At 42.3% G+C, this 12,354-nt stretch overlaps 3 protein-coding genes across 3 annotated transcripts; 2 read left to right on the top strand and 1 right to left on the bottom strand.

The window, feature by feature from the left end:
- The first annotated feature begins 4,065 nt into the window (after positions 1-4,065).
- Positions 4,066-5,309, top strand: LOC108132811 (phenoloxidase-activating factor 2-like). Its single transcript, XM_017252373.3, has 2 exons — positions 4,066-4,278; positions 4,334-5,309. The coding sequence occupies exons 1-2, from the start codon at positions 4,066-4,068 to the stop codon at positions 5,183-5,185; spliced, it is 1,065 nt and encodes a 354-aa protein (XP_017107862.2). The 3' UTR covers positions 5,186-5,309.
- Positions 5,310-5,473: 164 nt separating this feature from the next.
- On the top strand, positions 5,474-6,720 carry LOC108132810 (phenoloxidase-activating factor 2-like). The gene is made up of 2 exons (XM_017252372.3): positions 5,474-5,710; positions 5,761-6,720. The coding sequence occupies exons 1-2, from the start codon at positions 5,489-5,491 to the stop codon at positions 6,718-6,720; spliced, it is 1,182 nt and encodes a 393-aa protein (XP_017107861.2). The 5' UTR covers positions 5,474-5,488.
- Positions 6,721-7,319: 599 nt separating this feature from the next.
- wuc (Wake-up-call) lies at positions 7,320-8,047 on the bottom strand. Its single transcript, XM_017252371.3, has 2 exons — positions 7,650-8,047; positions 7,320-7,575 (listed from the first exon to the last, which is right to left on the bottom strand). Exons 1-2 carry the CDS (start codon positions 7,984-7,986, stop codon positions 7,424-7,426), a joined length of 489 nt encoding a protein of 162 aa, XP_017107860.2. The 5' UTR covers positions 7,987-8,047; the 3' UTR covers positions 7,320-7,423.
- Between the last annotated feature and the right edge of the window lie 4,307 nt (positions 8,048-12,354).

Raw genomic sequence — 12,354 nt, 5'->3', positions numbered from 1 at the left:
AAATATTAAGTTCTCAGATTTTGATGCAGATTTGCGAAGAATCGATCCACAAATCGTTTAAGGTATTCCGCTTAAGAATCGGATAAATATTGGCCAAAATATGGACTTCGGAGTGCCTCATAATGTCTGTTCCATGCATTTTCCGCATTTCCATAAAAAGTGACAAAAAATCTTAAAAATATTAAGTTCTCAGATTTTGATGCAGATTTGCGGAGAATCGATCTACGATTCGTTTAAGGTACTCCACTTAAGAATCGGATGAATATTGGCAAAGATATCCTTTTTGCTAAGAGGTCGTAGATGCACCCATGCATTTTTCAAAATATTATGCTATGATATGAGGTTTTCTAAAAGACGCCTTATGGTTAGTTCCCTCATAAAGTTTCCATCAATGATAGAAATAATTTTGTCAAAGCAAGAAATTTCAAATGTTTTATTTTTATTATTTTTACAATTTAGAATTTTCTCTACTTAAAAAATGAAAAAAAAACGATTTATGCGGAAGTATGAAAATGCGAAAGAAGAAAGATCTGAAATCAAAGCGTATTCCGATTCTTTTGATCAGCAATGTGTTAAGATATAGATGTGACGCTCTTCAGAAATCTCCCTATATCCACCCAGCACACCCCACGCCCTTCCCTCAGTCCCACCTTTCCGGCCATCTTCATTAAGGCAGATTCCGCGGTTGACACCCGGCCAAGTGACAGAATGCACCTGCACCGACGGCGAGAGTTCTTCCAGGGGATTCGGGAGGCCGAGTGCTGTGCGGGTGTTTGGGGTGGTGGTGCTATCTATCATAATTAGATTTGGGTCTGTGCTGAAATGTCGTAACGGGAAAGAAATGCGTGCCCATAAATTAAGTGCGGAGCTATTCCAGACCGCATTTCCATCCCACTGACAGGGCAGCAAATAGAGCGCCTAATAGGATTTTATTTAATTTCCGTCGCCCAAGGATTTGCCTAATGAGTTTTTTAACCTGTAGAGAAGGGACATGGAGCCAGGGGAGCAAGGGATCCAGAGAAGGAGGGGTCAAACTGTGCCCAAGTGAGCAATTGCCATGCTGAGCTATGGAATATTTGAATAGGAGCAACCTTTGGATCAGGTGGAGCAACTCCCTCTCAGTGAATAAGCAAACATAAACACCGGAGATGACGGCGACTTCTGTTTGATAAACACAGTTCTGAAAGGATGCAAATAATACAGGGAGAGAAATAATATAAAACCTTATTTTGTTACAAATAACTGGATCCTTTGGCCTTGGACTAAAGTTTTTCTCTCTCTTTAGCTGAAATCTACTCGTCCTTTGTCTGGTTTCTAGGATACAGATACTCCCTTGTTATTGTTTGTGTTGCCGATGCTGCCTGTTTGGGTTTAGCGAACTTAGCTGGGATTTTCTTTGTGTCTGCCCCACGAATGGGGCATGGGGCATGCCCCAAACCTCCACCGAATCAAAAAAGAAGGGGAGAGACAATGGATTCAGCCAAGTGAATTGCCCTGGGAACGCACTTTGGTCGGTATATCTTCGGTGTGAAATTTATGCTGCACTTGCTGCTAATTTAATGCTGTTTTTAAAATAAAACATTTTTTTTGTTGGGGAATGGGGCGCCTCAAAATGCAATTATCTGCAAGTGGAATTGATATGATTTGTGGGCAGATTTGCATAAATTAGCATACAATGCGTGCCAGTAGCTGGCTCTTAACCATAATTAGATGTATGCACTTGTGTTTCTGCCGTTTGTTCAGGTAATTAAATGCAAACGGCATTCCCAGGATAGAGTCTCTCATGAAACTATAAAAAATAGGTACGTTGCGTAACTGTAACATTGTTGAAGACATTGTTCACACAAATAATGATGCTTCTATATGTTAAACTATGCATAAAGTAACTAAATTAATGTTCTATTCAAATACCAACTAACAGTCATTTTCCAATCAACAAATTCAATAAAAAGCCAATTCCCGACTGTCTGTATCGATTCAATTAAATTTATTCAACAAAGCAATTGAAATTCAATTGGTGGATAGAGAAAAAATGTCAAACATAGAATTTATATAAATTGTAGATGTATTAAATGATATAAATGACTTCCTATCCCTCGAAAAGTACGCAGTAAATTCAATCAGAGTAAGCCCACAAATAAATGGCGAATCCTTTCGCTCATATTTGAATATTTCACATTCCTGTGAAGGGTGGGGCGGTAGAGTACTTGAAACCACCCCACGTAGAACATAACTATGCCTGGAGAAGATTATGAATTCATTTATAATAATTTAGTTAGAGTTATGCGTGGAACACTGAAACCCACTCAACTTGGAATCCCATAATGAGCATATTCTATTAGGCAGAGGCGTCCGATCCACCCTTAAAGTCCTGGGGGTTGCAAATTAACAAAGCCCGAATCATGGACACATGTTGCATTCAAATGTCGTTTGACTGTCGAAGGAGACTGGGTAATGCCGTGTTTTGACAAACCCCAAATCGCCATAGAATCCCTTTGAAGCCGATAAACATTTGCACCCGCAACCACCAAAAAAAAGGGACAACAAACACGAGATTCTTTCCGGGTAAGAAGGGAAGTCAGGACACGGACACTGCATCATCACCGAGTCCGACAGACAGGCAGACAGATCCAGACAGTTGCAGGGCTATGGCAGGAAGTTGTTTGGACGGGCATCAAAAAGCTTTGCCCAGCTTTCCCTTTTCCGGCTTTCAGTTTGGGAGTTTTTGATAACTGACACGCAGTTGGAGAAGCGAAGCCGGGAGATGGATGTATTTATTTAGCATAATGGATTTAAGGCTCTCCGTGTTGGTATAATTGAAAATCGAATCAAATCGCGTGAAATTTAATCAACTTAAGAGTCCTGGAAACTCGAGAACTTCCATCGTGCCAACAGCAACTCCAACTCCATTCGGATAGGGTTCAATGCAATGCAACTCCCCAGGCGAGCGAGGAAATGGAAAAATTAGCACAAATCCATGTGATAAAATGGCTGGCTACTATTTGCTTTGAATTGAGTTACTCCAAAGGGGAGGGCATATACGACTACGGGTGTGAGGGGCTAACTAAGAGCTCAGGAAGCCCATCCAAGTAAATGCCAGAGCTCTTGGTAAAGCTTTAATGCCCGACTAATGCCCGATGCCAGACACATTCCCTCCCCGGTTACCAAAACCATGTGAAGTTCCTAGAAAATACAGTTGAACCTTGATATGACAAAATATTTATTTTTGATCTTAAGAAATACCCAAGAATAATTATATTTGTGAATTGCCAAAAATGGCAATTCCCAAGAAATAAGCAAAGTACCATAAGCGCTGATAAGAAATATATTTTGGAGTTAAATATTTGGTTCATTAAATATAATTTAAATATGTGAAGGCTATATGTGAAACACATATATTAGTGTTTCAATTGTAAAGTTTAAACTAAGTAATACTCATATGTATATGAGTTTCTTGGCATATCTATAGGGTTCTAGTAGATGAGCTTAATAAAGAAACACAAATGTCTAAAAATTACGATTAAAATCAGAAATGATTCCTTCATATTTAATAAGAACATAATCGCAAGCACCACATACTGTTGAGCTCTTGAAATACCCACTATTTATAATGGGCGACAAATGAATCATTATACAAAAACAATGAAAATATTCTAATAATATTAAGTACATATATTTGTGCAATGCATTCTATTATATTAGAGCATACCTAATCTAATAAAAATACATTAAAAATTTTTACTATTGCAAAGAATTAATAAAAGACAGAGTCAATGGTATATATTATAGTTTTTTTAATTTTAAATAATATTTTGAAAAATTGTATTCAAATTTTAAGTGAATAAAATAATTTAAGAGGTATGTTGCGGGGTCACATGAATCACATTCTTGGAATGACTGTTTAAAGTCCTTATCATAACCAATGCCTCATTAAAAATATATTCACATTTTAAAAAAAAGTATAAAAAAAAGAAGTAACAATTGCAGATAAGCCTAAGCGGAGTCCTATAAATTAAAATCTTGAACGAGACTCAGTCCATTCTGTGTGTTCTCTCGACTCAAAACATGGCAAGACTCTGGACTCTTGGAATTGTTCTGCTGGTCTGCATCCTTGAAAGGAGCAATGCTGGAGAACCATGCTCGGATCTTAAGTATTGCATTCACCCATCACAGTGCCCAGAAACCCAGCAAATTATCTACCGAAGCATTGATACGGTATTCTGCAATGACTTTCAAGTTTGCTGCAAGATTGAGGAAAAAGAGGATGAGGATAAAAAGGTAGGACTTTATACATTTCGGTGAATATATTTGAAGCTAATAATTTGGTATTTAGCCATCAAAAGATTACTCACAATGCGGCGTCTCCAATTCTGAAGGCTTAGGCTTTCTGTTACAAACTTCAGAGGAAGCCAGACCTGGAGAATTTCCCTGGACGGTGGCGTTTTTCAACAAGGGACAGTATTTTGCCGCCGGGTCGCTGTTGGCTCCGGGTATAGTCCTTTCAGCTTATCATATCATGAATGAAGTGAATCTGGAAGATCTTCGGATCAGAGCAGGCGATTGGGACCTGAATTCTACCCGTGAGACCTTCAAGCCGCAGGAGAGATCTGTGGCCCGCATTGAGTCCCACGAAGACTTCCGTATTAGGACAGGATCCAGTGATTTGGCGCTATATTTCTTGGAAACGCCCTTCGAACTGGCGGATCACATCCGGACCATTTGCTTACCAGAATCAGACACTAGTTTCGAAGGCAAGGAGTGCTTGATGAGCGGATGGGGAAAGAAGAATTTCACGGACGAGAATTTCTCGACAGTATTGAAGGTAGCAGATTTGCCTCTGGTGAACTTCACAGACTGCCAGTCCCGACTACGAACCACACAGTTGGGTAATACCTTTCATCTGCCTGAAAGTCTACTGTGCGCTGGCGGAGAGGAGAATGAAGATGCCTGCACTGGCGATGGAGGATCTAGCCTGTTTTGCCCTATGACGGAGGACCCATCTCGCTACGTCCAGGTTGGTATCGTCAATTGGGGTAACGGTTGTGGTAAGAAGGGCATCCCGGGAGTCTACACTGATGTGCTCTATTTCCGAGATTGGATTCGGCAGAAAATGACATCAGTCCCTGAAGTGTCACCCCCGACTAGGTCCAAGTCTCCCCAACTGATGGGAAATTATAGGAAATGAGTTTTCAATCCAGATTTTAAATAAATAACAACCTATATATCTTAATAATTAAAGAATCTTATGTAATTCTCTTTATTTTTTCGTCAATAAAACTTTTCTTAGAGATTCTAAGAGTGAATTATAATTATATAATTCAATCAATTCATATATAATTCATGTATACTTATAAAAATATGTGTATTTGGTTTTATTTTAATTCAATTATGTGGAACTGATAAGCCCCAATCGAGAGCCGTCAGACCCATTTAAGTAAAACAACCTCCCTTTAGACGACAGTGATGCGAAAAAGTTCACGGCATTAAAATGTCGGAGCACTGGTCGCTAAGAATATTTCTCGTGGCATGTGTCCTTGGTTGGTGTCAGGCTGGGGTACCTTGTTCTTTCCAATATCGTTGTTTAGCTCCCAGATATTGCTTAAGACAAGCCACCATCAACACCTTAGCTAAGTTCACGTGCCACGATTCCGAACTGTGCTGCGAAGTGCAGAGAGAAGTCGACGAGGACAGTGCAAGTAGCAAGGAGCAAGTAAGATCTGATGCCTTAGAAGAGTCGCATTTTTATCGATTTTGTTCCAGCCGGTGGCGGTAGTCAGCTCCATCCCACAACAAACCACTTCCACTACCTCCACTCCTCCCCAGGTTGAAGACGGAACGCTTATAATGACTCCGCTGCAAAAGAATGACAACCAATTTAAGCATTGTGGCTGGTCAAATCCCAGAGGCCTGGACTCGAATCTGGAGCACTCTGGAGACGAGGCAAGACCTGCGGAGTTCCCCTGGGCTATAGCTCTTTTCCATAAGGATATTTTATTCGGCGGAGGTACCCTAGTAGCTCCCGGAGTGGTTCTTACAGCGGCTCATGTCGTCTTGGGCAAGTCCTTGGCGGATATCGTGGTCAGAGCTGGAGATTGGGACTTGGAATCGAATAGGGAATCCTTTAAGAGGCAGGAGCGAACTATAGTTCGAATTTTACGGCATGAGGCATTCCAAGCAGAAACGGGAGCCAATAACTTGGCGCTTCTTTTCCTCAACTGGCCATTCCAGTTGGGGGATCACATAGGGTCCATCTGCTTGCCTTACCTCGGAAGGTCCCGACAGATCAAGGACCGCTGCTACTTGGCGGGCTGGGGCAAGAGAAAATCCTCAGATGACCACTTTTCCCCAATTCTGAGGAAGATTAACCTGCCCGTGGTGAACAAGAACACGTGCCAGAATCGACTGAGGCGGACAAGTTTGGGACTAGACTACGAACTGCCCGTTGGTGTAGTCTGCGCTGGAGGTGAAAACAACAATGATGCCTGCAATGTCGATGGTGGATCTGCCTTGGTATGTCCCCTAAGAGGCAATCCCAACCGCTTCGAGCAAATTGGCATCGTCAGCTTCGGTGTCCAGTGCGGCACGGAGAACGTCCCGGCTGTCTACACCGATGTTTCCCAGTTCAGGGAGTGGATAGATTATAATGTAAAAATAATCCAGTTTGATATTCAGCAAATCGGTCACTGGAATCCAACACTGCCAGTTCTACAAATCAATTAAAATACAGAAACCATAAGATTATGGGAAAATAAAAACATTTATTTTTATATACTCGAGGTTACTTCTTATACAGATTATTGTGCTTATCAGGAGGTTTTCCTAGAATCTTGGAATTTCCAGCATAGGAACTTCCAGCATCACTAAACCGGATGGCAGAGTTCTAAGAAAGTCATCTTTAATACATACATATATGATTAATGCCCAGCATTCTCAGAAGCAATGTCTACACTCCACCATCAGATTATAAGTATATTTCCTGCGAACTACAGTTGGACATAACTAAAGTGTACTTGCTTGTCTTTTCCTCACTTAAATTTTTATAAAAAGTTTTTTTTTTAAATGTATATAGTGTCTGACACACTGTGTCTCCCCAGTTTCTTAAATTAAATTCCCTGAAAAATAAATTAAAGCCATTTGTTTTTATGACTTCATTCCCGACTATCCTATGTTGTGGGCGAATTTCGATGGTTGTCCAGTTTGTGAAACTAAGCCGGTAAGCGGCTTTCATGCAACTGTGGCTTTGACTTGGCCATTTCCTGGCCCATCTGGAGCTATACTTGCCAGTCGGAAACAAGAAGGGAAGTAGAATGGAGTCAGTTTCATTGACGAACCTTTATTCGATATCAGATGCCATCAAAGTCAGCAAAGGCAGCAGGAGCAGCAGCAGCGGCATAAGCTGATTTGGCACTTAGGTTACATTTTTTCACTTGTTGGAGCGACGGCGAGGGGCGCCGAAGATGCGCAGGTGTTTGCTCCGGGTGAGCTCACGGGCCTCGCGCTGACCCAACTCGAAGAGCTGTGACTCCAGGCCCTGGATGTAGGCTATCATGGCGGCAGTCGAGAGGAGACTCAGCTCTGGATGGGGGAAAAGAAAGTTTCTGATGAATGTCTGAACTTTTCACCTTGGGGAGACACAGCCCAGCACTCACCATTCATCTGGCGCAGGTCCTCCTCGGTGTCTTTGTTCCGAACATCTGCCTCCTCCATCTCCCTCTCAGCCTTCTCATCCATTTCGGGGTCGAAGGAGTCCCAGTTCTTGCGATCCTGATGACCATCTTTTGCGGTCTCCTCACCGCTTTCCTCGTTGGAGCTAGCCGTGTTGTCCATCTTCACCGTAAATTCCGGGGGATATATGATGGGTTCATCCAGCGACAGTAGCTCCTGGGATTCGTACTCCTCCTTAATGGTTTTTGCTTTTTTTGCCATTATTTTCAAGAACCTCAAACTTTTGGAAATTGTTGCCTGTCTTGCCTTTTTAGTTGTCATTCACCGGGGCAGGGCTGCATTCAAGGTGTGCCCTGACAGTTTCAAGATTCACAATTGACCTCGTTCACCTGTCATTTCAAAACAGAAGGGGCCCTGGCATTAACTTTTATGTAGCCCAATTTGGTGGAATGGCAAGTTTGGAATCCATATTTTAAGCCACCCCCTGGCGAGGGATTCCTTAATGGCCTAATGAGCTGCGCAAAATTAATTGTCACACCGAAATCCCCGCAGGAGGGTGACCATCTTTACGAGGAGAGTGCGTGAATATGCAAATTTCCAGGAATTGCCAGGGTTGCTTCTGCAATCCTGCAGCCAAGGTCAACCACGCAAGAAACCCTGCAAAAACTGGGACCTGGCCATTAGAAGGCATTTTCAAAGGACTCTGGCTTCTTGTAAACAATATATCAGCCGGCGTTCCCCACACATGGCCGTTTTACCTTAGGACTATTCCTCTCTTCAGGAGCGTACGAAAAAATATATGAAGGGGGGTATTATAAACTATATTATTAAGAAGAGCTAAATACTAGTATTTTTGAAATCTTAGTTATTACATTTTTTATTTTGGGGAGTTTGAACCCCCTTTTGGTTTCACCCTTGTCCTTGTATCTCCCTGTGTTGCACGTGTCCGTTTGCTTAGGTGGCGGCTTAACAGGCAAAGGACATGGAAACGGAATATGTGTCGTGATGGGAACAAAGGACGCGTGCTCATTATTCCCCCCTCACGTCTGTCCACGAGCTCTGGCTCTGCCTTTATTTGGTGCAGCTGCTTTATGGACAAAGTTTTTTGGGCAAAGTATCGTTTTAGACTCGAGACCGCGCGACTCATGCAAATTGAACAAGTTTAACTTTTTCGAGGGGTCGCCTTTTCGACCCCCATCCCAGCCACATCTCGAGGAGTACTCCCCAGGGTGGCGGACGTCGTCTGTGTAAACAGGGTTTGCATTGTGTACAATGGGCCCCATTACGTTGCAGTTTATTGGCAAGGATGCGGCCTCTGCCCGTGTTATCATCCATCCGGCACGTGCCAGCCAGTAGTCCCTGCCAGTACCCTGCCTGCTTCTGTTGCTGACTTTGATTTGTTCAAATCGCTGCTTAATGGATGTTTACATGATGCCCCGTTGAAGTGGTTAAATTGAGAATTTCCAAGTACAAGCTGTACAAGAGTCCTGGCCTGGCCCACTGTGTCACAAAAAAAGAAAATCGCTTGCGGCCCGAAACAAGCCAAACAAAGAAAACAGTCGGCCAAAACAAACCAACTGGCCGGAGACACCGACTAGACGCATAGACGCTGTCTAAAGGACATTGTCCCAGATCCTCTTCAGACTATAAAAGTCCCTTTTGTCAACTGCAATAGCTTAAGTTGCAGTTGCAGCTGCAAAACTAGTATTAGTTTCAAGTATTTCTGCTACCTTTCTTTAGAACAACTTTTTCGCATTTCAGCCGCACAAATGGCCCATTTAATTGGATTAACGCACATTTCCGCTGGCTCGCTGGCCAATTTATCACTGCTTATGTTTATTTATGTTGCATTTTAATTATGCGCCACAGTTGGAAGTGTGCCATGCGGAGATGCGGATGTCTGCCTGGTTGCAACTTGCTTTTTCTTTCTTTCCACCGAGAGGCTACGGCTACCCTTTTCTTCTCCACAACTCGCTACTTGCAGCCTCTTTAATTTTCATGATTTACTGCCAATCCATTGTGAGCGGCTGTCGATGGCAATCGATCCCATTGCATTCCTCAGATATATGTATGTATATATACTTTGCCATATAAATATACTTTTCCAATAACCCCCTCTTACTGCAGAGCCCCTTCGCAAAATCTGACAGCCTGGTGCGAATTTTTTTGCATCTGATTTGGGATGAATGCCGGGTAATTTGAAGTCTTGTTTGCGGTTCGCTAATTTCATTGCTTCAACGTGGATTGCTGCGATTGTTGGGTATTGATAACCGAGACGAGACTGGAGAAAGTCTCCGTTCATATTTTGGTAAGCCTACACTTTTTGGTTTACCAAAGCTACCCAACTATCGGTCTAGCCTAAAATATAATTTTGGAAAAGCAATCTTAAGGATTGAAATTAAAGGCTTACTCTAATTTCATACTCCTACCTACTGAAATTTCAAAAAAAATATGCTTATAAACATGTAATTATAACCACAAACATGTTGCCTTCAATGGCCTTACATAGTTTCCTTTTTTTTTGGGTCACCGAAAGCCCCAGGAATTGGGCGGCTTTTCAAGTGGACAAAAGACCACTCTTTTGCTGTCAAGTTTGATTTAAATGAAGAATAGCCCAGACCCATGAATAGGGCCCAGCAATGCCTGGGGATTTGAAAGGCCTAGAAAGTAGACAGGCGGTTGAAAGACAGTTCCTTCAAAGGACCCGTCGGACATGCCTTAATGTCGTCTGTGAGCTTGCCGCGAATGTATGAATATTTATAATAGATACTTATCTTGCACCCTTTCGCAGTCGGACAGGACACCGGACAGGACCTCCAAGCTACGGTCGCATTTTTCTGGCTTATTAATTGCCTGCATACACGAACCTGACTCCCCGGGTCCTTTGTCGCCTGTCACTTTCGTCCTTGGCGACCTGTCGCCACCAAATGCAAAACGCATAAAACATAAAAAGCATAAATATTAAAAGCCTAATTAATTTTAGGCCGCCGCGACCGGAATTATATTTTATTACAAGCTTGAATGTCAATAATTGCACGCAGGTGTGAATGGCAAGAGTTCACCTGCCCTGCAACGTTGCAGGGTCTGGTTTTGTCACCTGAAAAGACTTGTAATTTAAATACAAAAAATTAAATAATTATAAAAGCAATTTGCAAGGATTTCGAAGGAGGAGGACAGCTGGTCTTAATAATAAGGGTAACTAGTTGGTTTATAGTTACTCTATTAACTGCCCTGTTCATGTTGCAATACCGCTATATACTTGAAATCTAAGAAACTGAAAGTAAAGTCTTGTAATCATCAAATTGATATCGATTCGCCTCTGCCGCCAGGTTGTCTTGCAGCGTTGCAGGTGCACTGGAGCGGACGACTCACTTGGCCATTCACCGTTTGTGGCTATCAGCGATATTGATGGATAACGAGTTTGGTGCTGGGAAAGTGGGTGAGCCTGGTAGCCAGCGCATTGTAAGTAGCTTTTTCCACTAATTGATATGCGACCATCCATCGAGTTGCATTATTCAGAGAAAACTCCATCCGATCCGCCCAGTCTCATTTCATTTGGATTTTTGATGCCTTTGATCTCCTAGCCGGGTGATCCGAAACGTCAGAACATCGCAGAGCAGATCCTTTTAAGCAGCATCTGTCCGAATGCATCCGCTTGACAAAAGTGCCTTTGAAGTGCTAGAAAACGAAGTTTCTTGGACATCTAATTTTAGTTGCCTCGAATGGTGGTGCATCGTTAGCGGAAAATAGCAGGAAAACAGGATGCGCGAAAAGAACTTCCCCTGCGAGATGGGAAAAACACATTAACCGTGATTCTGTCGAGCAAAGTTGTTAAAATTGATGAGACATCGTGGCGCGCTCTGTGACTTTTGACCCACATTGCTGAGTCTCTGTGCCTTACCTCGCATTTCCAAAATCGCAATCTGACGCATTAAGTATGTGGCATGGGTTGCGAGGATGAGGACGACGATGTGCCACCAAGACGCTGTCTGTGCGGCAATCTTTTCGGCGGCTTTGACGGCGCCGCCACTTTGTCTGACCCAGATTTAATAAATGGCAGACAAATTGTCTGCGCAGATTGTTTATGATACTTTTGAACTTTCCTTTAAAGAAGTCGCAAAAATCCGATATAAGGCTTCCATGTCTGCCAAACGTCGCAAAAACCCATGCAGACTGAAAATTGTTCGATGGGGGGTCAATAGGTTGGGATATTACGAATTCAATTATGTCTAATTTTCTGGGATGAGAAGACCATCCAACTGTGTAATGAAGATAACCCAACACCTTGGTCACTCCCAATTAGCCGGCTTGGCCTGGCATGGCTTGGCCAAATTTCAATTAACGTCAAGAGCAATCAACGAAACTTTCCAGCCCGGTTTGTCTGTTTTCGCATTTTGCCAAAAAAGTTGCTGGCCCCTGAACTTTACAGCATTCTGGGGCTATTCAATTATTTAAAAACCAAAAACCCCAAATGCCTGAAAGTTGCACAAGTTACGGGTTGGGATTCAGTCCACTGGGGGAAAAGATGGTCTAAACATCAGTGTTTTTGTTTAATAAGTAATATCTACTCCATAGTTTTAGATTATATAACAAATTTTTGAAGATTCGACGCAATTCTAAATCTATTCTTAAAATATTTAAACTAGAAAAGAATTTATTTATTTATTCAAATATTTTTTCATTGTGGAG

This window comes from Drosophila bipectinata, chromosome 2R, assembly GCF_030179905.1.
Source record: "Drosophila bipectinata strain 14024-0381.07 chromosome 2R, DbipHiC1v2, whole genome shotgun sequence".
NCBI classification, from domain to species: domain Eukaryota; kingdom Metazoa; phylum Arthropoda; class Insecta; order Diptera; family Drosophilidae; genus Drosophila; species Drosophila bipectinata.
This window is presented reverse-complemented; position numbering and strand designations above follow the sequence as displayed.